This window comes from Xyrauchen texanus, chromosome 5 (assembly GCF_025860055.1).
Source record: "Xyrauchen texanus isolate HMW12.3.18 chromosome 5, RBS_HiC_50CHRs, whole genome shotgun sequence".
Lineage (NCBI taxonomy): Eukaryota > Metazoa > Chordata > Actinopteri > Cypriniformes > Catostomidae > Xyrauchen > Xyrauchen texanus.
The window spans coordinates 24,781,973-24,791,717 of NC_068280.1; the positions used below are offsets into that span (position 1 = coordinate 24,781,973).

General features: G+C 37.5%; 1 protein-coding gene across 1 annotated transcript; it reads right to left on the reverse strand.

Moving 5' to 3' along the window:
* Window positions 1-687: 687 nt before the first annotated feature.
* On the reverse strand, window positions 688-3,126 carry zic2b (zic family member 2 (odd-paired homolog, Drosophila) b). Its single transcript, XM_052126508.1, has 3 exons — window positions 2,007-3,126; window positions 1,449-1,612; window positions 688-1,361 (listed from the first exon to the last, which is right to left on the reverse strand). The coding sequence occupies exons 1-3, from the start codon at window positions 2,935-2,937 to the stop codon at window positions 1,173-1,175; spliced, it is 1,284 nt and encodes a 427-aa protein (XP_051982468.1). The 5' UTR covers window positions 2,938-3,126; the 3' UTR covers window positions 688-1,172.
* Window positions 3,127-9,745: the final 6,619 nt, after the last annotated feature.

A 9,745-nucleotide genomic window follows, 5' to 3' on the forward strand; every position in this document is an offset into this window, starting at 1 on the left:
AAGTGTGGGGTAAAAGGCTCCCTCACCACTTTTTATTAGTATTACTAATTTTAACCACACAAAATATGTTGCTCTATCAATATTTTAAAAAAGTGATTTCCTTAAGGTGAGCATTTATCCCATTGAACCCTATCTTAAATATGACAACAAAAACAATTTTGTTTAAATAAACTGCATTGTCTACGTCACAGTCTGATATTAAAAGAAATTTGGGTGTTATGGACACTAAATCTTCACAAAGAAATCTAATTGGAACGGTCACAACAAGGACTGCAAAGAAATAAATAGGCCTACTCATCCAAAAGTTAAAACTTTAAAATGTAAGAAATTAAATAATAATAATTTTAGGAAAAACTTAGACGAAGTACCGAGGGCGGGATGCCCTTGCTATGTGAAATGTAACATGAACTGAAATCAAGTTCAGAGAAAAAAATCACAAATATGGTTGTCATTATTAAATAATCTCAGTTTCACACTTTATGAATTAACGAATGAGACTTGTTTGTTTTATTGTCTTTATATCTTTTTCGTTCATTTTACTGTTTGGCATGTTATCACAAAGAATTATATCTTCAAAATGAAAAACAATTTACAAACACGTTAAAGGCAACAATTCTGTACAGATATTTAGCAAGAAGTTTCCATTAATATTTGTATTTTTAACAAGTAGGCTATACGCTACACCATAATTTAAAATCAAGAGGCTTTCACAATCAACGCAATGGATGTTTTATAACATAAAACATCTGTAACATATATATGTTATAGAAATATAATTTTTTAAAATACATTCACAAAATTGTGTTCATTTTAACATACTTTTGATTTCGCACTTAGGGTCCCAGTTCATACATATATGGTAAGACAATCATTTAACGTCAAATAGCTCTATATTTTATTCAAACATCATAACTTGACACGATATTAGGCCTACTGTAAAACAATTATACAGTTTAAAAAAATAATTCTTCGTCTTTCGCGAAAAATTACCAAAGGATATTTAATTCTTCATATGAGAGAACAGCCTTCATAGTCATTTTTATTGCTTATATTCCTCAGCTTACATCAGCCGCAGTGCAACACTGAATCTTAGACATGCTGATAACATAAACCTTCATTTACTATGTACAGATAATATTTTCTTTTTTTATTTGTCACTTTTGGCGGAGTCCTCAAACGTACCACTCGCTAAAACTGGACGTTAAGCTGCTGTGCCCGCTGCTGTTGAGCGCAGCAGAGTCGGGCGACATGGTACTGTGCGTCTCCGAGCATGGAGAGATCAAACTGGAGGGGGTCGACGACTCGTACCCGGAGCTTCCAGTAGGAGAGGATTCGTTTACCGGACCTTGATCCTCATGAACCTACAAAAGACATCAACCAAGTATAGTTAATTCCATTTAAACTTTGATTTGCGAGGAAGGATTTGTCAGCGAATTGTCGATTCTCACCTTCATGTGCTTTCTTAAAGAACTGGGATGTGTGTAGGATTTGTCGCACAGTTTGCACAGATATGGCTTGTCAGACGTGTGAACGTGCATGTGCTTCTTCCGGTCACTGCTGTTGGCGAAGCGTCTGTCGCAGCCGTCAAATTCACACAGGAATGGTTTTTCTCCTGAAAGACAACACAGGTTCTATACTAAGATTTATTTGTTTTACGACTTGGATAATAGGCCTACAAAAGAACACATTTACAATTAATACCCTTAAGCAGGGGTGTGTATATAGGCTGCTACTACTAAAATCAATCCCTCATGAAGTGAGATAACTTTGATGGCCAAAAAGGAAGCAGATGTGATGGCCTGATTCAGAATACACTGAGCTTGCCCCTCATAGGCCTACCAGTAAACCCGATTTACGCATTGCAATTAAAGACCAGTTCACACTTACAAAAGCATCAGCAAAGTCTCACAGTTTTTCAGGAAATGTAAACACTTTTAATGTATTGCCTACTTGAATTTAAAGGGATATTTAAAACTTTTTAAAATAGACTAAGCTCGTGAAATTACCTGTGTGTGTCCGTTTGTGTATTTTCAAATTCTCCGAACGCGCAAAAACCTTTCCACATCCCGGGAACGGACATGCGAAGGGTTTCTCTCCCGTGTGCACTCGGATATGATTTACTAGTTTGTATTTGGCCTTGAATGGCTTGCTTTCCCTTGGGCATTCATCCCAAAAGCAGACGTGGTTACACTGCTCTGGCCCACCGACATGCTCCGTGGACACATGTGTGACCAGCTCGTGCATGGTGCTGAACGTTTTGCTGCAGCTTTTTTGGGGGTCACCAAGCTGCTCCGAGTCCATCCATTTACAAATGAGCTCTTGTTTGATGCACTGTTGTCTCATGTAGCGGAAGATAGCGCCGGGATGGTGCGTCATGTTCATACTCATATTTAGGCCATACTGACTGTAGGGATCGGCCCGCGCATTGGACACTTGCTGATACTGATCCGGTCGCCCGAAAACATCACCGGGTAATCCGAGGCGGCCATTAAGGATGTTTGGAGCGCTATGGTGGGACCCGTGCTGTTCGTGGATTGCGGGGAAAAGTAGGTGACCCTGACCCTCTGGATGAGAGTGATGGAGAGGCCCCGCAGTGGCGCTGAATATGGGGTGCTGCCCGCCGCCCGGAGTTGAATCCCCAAACCCTCGGCTGCGCAAGAGGAATTCCCTGGTAGAGTTGAAAGTGGAGCTGGCGTATGAAGCAGCGTGCGCTGCTGCATGCGCCCCAAGAGCCGCCGCAGAATAGCTGGTTGCTTGGGAGGCAAAACCTGCACTCTGGCCAGGGGACAGATCGGGGTGGTTCAGTTTGAACGCTCCCATGTGTGCCGATTCCATGAAACTCATATCTCGTTCCTGCGCCTCGCTCACAGTCGTGTGATGCCTTGTGAACGTGCCAACCCCTAAGCCGGAGATCTGGTGGCCGGCATCCAGTAACATCACCACGATTTCTGATTAATGGATGCGTAAAGAGGCGACACTCGTGCGTAAAAAGATAATAAAAAAAGAAGTATACACAAAAAGTTAGTGGTTAAAGAAAAGTCATATCACGTGATGAAATTAGAGTCAAATCTAATAAATCCCTTTGAAAACGACGTATGAATATGGAAAAAAGTATAGAAATCTCACACTGCGCCTTGGACTGATTAGGTACTGCGCCAAAGTTTAACTAGTAACTACTTTGCAGATCCTATAAGTACCACTGTGTGTGGTTTTATGTTTTTTGTTTTTTTTGCGCTCCTGACTGCGTTTATCTAAAGGGTCTCTCCCGGTCACCCCACGCCCCCTCACGACAGTAGCCCCGTTACTACTCAAATCTAGGAATCTCATTGGTTTGTGGAACTCCCAAATTCGTCCAATCGCACATTTACTCACCATGAGTAATCAGGGATGACGGCTCTTGTTACTCCGCCCAGTTATATGCGTTTACGAGAGAAGAGTCTGCGTGATGTGAGAAATAAATCAATGAAACAAACAATGTTGTGAAAAAAAAGAATATATATATATATATATAGGATATATAGCCTATATATGTTATATATGTTATATGTTATATGTTATGGTGATATATATATATATCACCATAACTTTGTTTGAATTCAGTAACTGTTTTATAAACCTTGATTTTGAAAGTCATAACCTCAATTTGTAGGTTTATCTCCATTAAATGTCAAATTCAAGGACTGCAGATTCGAACAATCGCTTACATCTGTAGCCGACACAATTGCACAAAACAGCAGAGCTCTCGCTCACAATATATTGTAATTAGAATGGGCTCACAAATGAAACACTAATTACACAATACATAACAAAATACATTGCCAAATCGGTTTATCACAAATATTCTAAATCAAATATCTCATGAAATTGTCTGACCCATATTAGAACCTTTAGACATTTTAGACTAGCTACTTGATGGTAACATGAAATGTGAACTGAAGAATTATGATTTTTTTTTTTTTTTATGATTGATGTAAAGCTTACACTGTAAACACTAATACATTAGAAGAACTCCAAAATATTTAGAATATCAGACAGTTACATCAAATCTTTTTTATTTAACAAACTCCCAAGATTAATAGAACTTTCAGATTTTAATTGTGTACTACAAATGCAAGTTAATGCTCTTAACTTGAAATATTGAGTAAAATAAAATTTTGATGGCAATTAATTTAAAATTAACATGTAATCTCAATTTAAATATTTTAAGTAGAGGTAACCTGCTAGTAGCTAATATGCTAGGATGCTGAAAGCATGCTTGTTGGTAACACTGTTCTTTGATTAGCTTAGCAATTGTTTAATGATTTAATTAAAAGTTTAATTCTTAGAAAAATTACCTGTAATTTCGCAATATATGTAGGAAATGATGACCAGTTAATTAAAATAAAGACTCCAGTCCTTATAAAAGCTGTTATTCTACATGGAGAGGGTCAGCACGGGGGCTGCCATGTTAGAATCACATGACCAGCCTACTACTTGCTTAAGCTCTGTAACCATCCTGATATTTGACTCTTTCACTAATTAAAGTAATCATGGCTGACTGTGAATAGCTACTACATTTCTGCAATAGCATCAGAAACTGAAAACTATTGATTTTAAATTATGCTGCATCAAAGCTGCTAGGTGTCAGTGTAAATCCAAGATGACACAAAGACAAAAGTTACTAAATTTAAGTTACTGCAAATGTAAAGAGACAAGTTCATTTATCTCAAACCAAACAAAACAAATCAGGTTACTAAAAACGTGTCAGTTTTGTGAACATAAAAGCATGAGAAAGTTCTGAATACACATCAAGGTATATGATTAAATTTTTCCCTACTCAAAAAAAAAGTATTAATTTGAGCAGGGATTATAGTTTGAAGCATGCTATTACAAATTAACTAACTGTATTTTTAAGCTAGCACTGTGTCCATAAGTATTCAAAATAATGATATTTTTTGATTCGTCCTTTAATCCTCACCATTTTTCCAACATTTTACTCGCATCATCGGTGACAGGATTGTGTTAATGGGAAAACACACTCTCCTTCTCTCTAATGTTCCCGAAAACAAACACTTTTGTCTATAGATTATTTGGACATGGGCTCATGCCTTAAATCTCAGAATGAGCAGTCAAAGAAAAGGAAGAGGGAGGACATGACAGTGTTGTAAAGAAGTAAGTCACTGGCTTTGAACTGAAACTTATTATGGAGACGGACGGATACCGCTTGGGTTGTCCTGACAACGGTGGTGAGATGGGAAGTCTCTCCATTGTGGACGAGTTGTTCCTCCAAAGACGATATCTAACCTTTAGACACATATTTATGTGCTGAGGCTTGAATTGGTGACATACACATATGAAAGACTGTGCCATGAGTGTAAAATCAAGAGGCTAAAATGGCCCTTATCACCTTTTCTTAAGAACACAAAACAACTTCAATTGTTTCAAAAACATTGACTCCGCTAGTCAATTAAAGATCTGGGGTATGAATGTAAGACATTCATACATTTAAAAATGAGGAAAGAACAATTTACAAAAACTTTTACAAAAAAGTTTTAAAACCCTGTCGAAATGGGGTGGTTTATTTTGCACGCATCCCCTCAGCCTGACACCTGCAAGGAAATAGCATATGTTCAGCAAAGCGTTATTATGTAGTTCCAGTCTTATTTCTCAAGATACATGTTGTCTATGGATGTCCTTATGATAAAAAAAAAGAGTTAAAAAGCCAATCAACAAGTGAGCAAGCTTAACAATTGACCTGTAAATGAATTCAAATTTGTTTCATTAAATCAATTACCTTGCGCACATCATAATATTTTGCGCTTTGAACAATTATGAACATTGTATATATTATATTTTACAAATTTGCGAATTTATTTCACAATTTTTTATTGTCTTGAAGCATAATTTGAATAGTTTACATCAGAATATATTAATTTTAGGGCTGTCGAGTTAATTAATACAAAAAATAACGCGTTAAAATTATTAACGCATTTAATCGCATGCTTGTAGTACCACCTGTATACTCCAGAGGGCAGTAAGTGAAATTTCAGCTGTGTGAGCAACACACAGTTTATACAGTGAAGAAAACAATACAGATATGCGTTACTAAGGGTTCAAATGCGAACTAAGGGATCTCAATATGTGTTTAAAGATTGAGTATTAAACTATATTTAACTTGACACAGTGACCTAAACATTTTATTTTTATGACGCAACACAACGGAGACGCTACACAAGCATGTCTGACGCAGGTCTATGGTAGGGTGACCCAGTCCCGAAATTCGAAGCTTTGTTCCGCGTCCCGCAAGTCATAAGCAGTGTCCCGCATTTCAATTTTGTCTGTATAATTTTTTATCTTTATTATTATTTCGGCATCATTTTATTTCATCGTCCTTTAATTACAAAATCACTATAAAAAATTGTTAATTAAAAAACACTGAACATGCGCAGCCTTTTTTTCTTGCCAGAGCGGGAAAACACTGGAAAAAAAACTGCAACAGAAAAATGGGTCTACCCGGAGCTCCCGAGAAGAAAAAGTGTCTTTGTTCGTATAATAAAGAATTGGAGAAAATATACACATGGTTTAAACCAGTAACAGGTGACCCTAAAAAAGGAGAGTGCAGGGTATGCCACCGAAGTTTCACGGACAGCTCTGCTGAAGCAGTTCAGTGCCCAAACATGACAGCTCTGATATCCTTGGCTTTGAGCTGTCACCAACGCGTTCGTTGAGAGGGTGTTTTCACTGATGACCGCTGCGTGGACAGAGACAAGGAACTGAGCATCTGTGGACCTCATCAAAAGTGAACACCTACACCTGCCAGGAGTTCTACTGTCATAATAATGCATGAGAAGGCCCTAATCGAAGCAGCCAGATCAGACAAAAAAATTTAATTCAAGATGCACTAAATCTGGTAAGAATGCATTTAATCTGTCTAGTCTTTAATAATGGAATTGATGTGCTTATTTGGAAATGTGCTTTTTAATGATTAGATTATTATTTTCACTTCACTATACACTCACCTAAAGGATTATTAGGAACACCATACTAATACTGTGTTTGACCACCTTTCGCCTTCAGAACTGCCTTAATTCTACGTGGCATTGATTCAACAAGGTGCTGAAAGCATTCTTTAGAAATGTTGGCCCATATTGATAGGATAGCATCTTGCAGTTGATGGAGATTTGTGGGATGCACATCCAGGGCACGAAGCTCCCGTTCCACCACATCCCAAAGATGCTCTATTGGGTTGAGATCTGGTGACTGTGGGGGCCATTTTAGTACAGTGAACTCATTGTCATGATCAAGAAACCAATTTGAAATGATTCAAGCTTTGTGACATGGTGCATTATCCTGCTGGAAGTAGCCATCAGAGGATGGGTACATGGTGGCCATGGACATGGTCAGAAACAACGCTCAGGTAGGCCGTGGCATTTAAACGATGCCCAATTGGCACTAAGGGGCCTAAAGTGTACCAAGAAAACATCCCCCACACCATTACACCACCACTACCAGCCTGCACAGTGGTAACAAGGCATGATGGATCCATGTTCTCATTCTGTTTACACCAAATTCTGACTCTACCATCTGAATGTCTCAACAGAAATCGAGACTCATCAGACCAGGCAACATTTTTCCAGTCTTCAACTGTCCAATTTTGGTGAGCTCTTGCAAATTGTAGCCTCTTTTTCCTATTTGTAGTGGAGATGAGTGGTACCCGGTGGGGTCTTCTGCTGTTGTAGCCCATCCGCCTCAAGGTTGTGCATGTTGTGGCTTCACAAATGCTTTGCTGCATACCTCGGTTGTAACGAGTGGTTATTTCAGGCAAAGTTGCTCTTCTATCAGCTTGAATCAGTCGGCCCATTCTCCTCTGACCTCTAGCATCAACAAGGCATTTTCTCCCACAGGACTGCCGCATACTGGATGTTTTTCCCTTTTCACACCATTCTTTGTAAACCCTAGAAATGGTTGTGCATGAAAATCCCAGTAACTGAGCAGATTGTGTAATACTCAGACCGGCCCGTCTGGCACCAACAACCATGCCACGCTCAAAATTGCTTAAATCACCTTTCTTTCCCATTCTGACATTCAGTTTGGAGTTCAGGAGATTGTCTTGACCAGGACCACACTCCTAAATGCATTGAAGCAACTGCCATGTGATTGGTTGATTAGATAATTGCATTAATGAGAAATTGAACAGGTGTTCCTAATAATCCTTTAGGTGAGTGTATTTACATTGAGTAGGTCTGAGCTGTTAAAATTTGTTTGTATCATAGACCTTATGCCAAACTGAGTGACGTTCACAGCGCCGTCATTAACATGTAACATCACTGTAAAAATACATCTAATATAAAATCAATATTTATTCACCTAGTACAATAATAGTAAGTTATCTCACCCTCATGTCCCACATTGTCCCGCAACAGAGCAATAGCCAGGTGGTCACCCTATGGTATGGTCTTTACCTCACAAATATTTAATTACCGGTTAAGGAGGTGTCCTTTAAACACAGTTTTTACCAAGTTAATCTTTTTTTAAGTAACATGCTCCCTGAAATAGATCCACTTTGCTCCTTCTGTAATGCTGTAGATAAATCTGCCCCTCATCTTTTTGGGGAATGTGCCCACGCAGTAGTATTTTGGAGAATTAAAAAAAATATATATTATTTAAATACCTCCAACAACTCCAAAGCATTGAAAACCATTGCACTATGTAATGAATATAATGTCTTGGCATTATTGTAAAATATATCTATAGTATTGTGTACTATGTATACCCCTGGCTTGTTTCTAAAGAAAATAAAAATATCTGACGCAGATGTTCATTGACGGGTCCTTAAACAAGCCCTCATAATAAATCTCCAACTGATTGACAAAATCACTTGTGAAATGGATTGCTGTGAACTGTTGCCAATGATTGACTTATGATCAATAATATGGTAGTAAACAATACATTGTATTCTAAGGCCGCTTTTTGTATTGTCTTATCAATGATGAACTCTTCTACTACAAGAATGTAATGCATTTTAATTATCTGAATATTTTTTATTTTATATATATATATAATTTTTTAATATTTAAAGATAACTATGTATAATTATTTCATCATTATGTATTTAATTATTGTTATATGAGGGGCTTTCTCAGCAAATATTTGTATATGCGATTAATCGTGATTAATTAATCGGGACACCATGTAATTAATTCGATTAAAAATTAATTTACATCCTATTAAAATCAGAATCAGATTGCTTCATCACAAAAATGAATTAAGCCATGCATATTGGAAATAGTGTGAAGCCTTAAGAAAATTTTAATTCAAAACAGACTATTCTACCGTGAGAATGTTTACAAAGTTTATAATTCCAAATTGTTATGGACACTAGCTAGATGAATTTAAACTAAATATCATGAATGCAATCTGAATGATCTGCAACATAACACACACACAAACACACACACAAATGAAACTGTATTTTGATTTTCGTAGATATCTGAAGAGAGCTTACTTCAGAGTTATTTATTTTTTTGTGTGAATGTAGAATGATGTAAGTATATTAAGGTCTACCCATCCTGATATTGAATAATAGGTGCAAAATGCCCCAGTATGCGATGTTTGAACAATATGTGTGAATGCACAAACACAAAAACAAGCGTGCATACACATTTCCAAAGCTGGGAGTGCAGTGCAAAATTACTCTGTGTAAATGAGCTCATTATTTAGCAAGCAAGTCCCTTCATACAAAACACAGATGCACTAATGAACTGTG

Coding starts and splice junctions, on each gene's coding strand:
- zic2b (XM_052126508.1), bottom strand. CDS start 2,937: ATGTTACTGGATGCCGGCCACCAGATCTCCGGCTTAGGGGTTGGCACG. Junction 1,613..2,006: donor ACACAAACGGACACACACAG/GTAATTTCACGA, acceptor GTTGTCTTTCAG/GAGAAAAACCATTCCTGTGT. Junction 1,362..1,448: donor CTTTAAGAAAGCACATGAAG/GTGAGAATCGAC, acceptor TGTCTTTTGTAG/GTTCATGAGGATCAAGGTCC.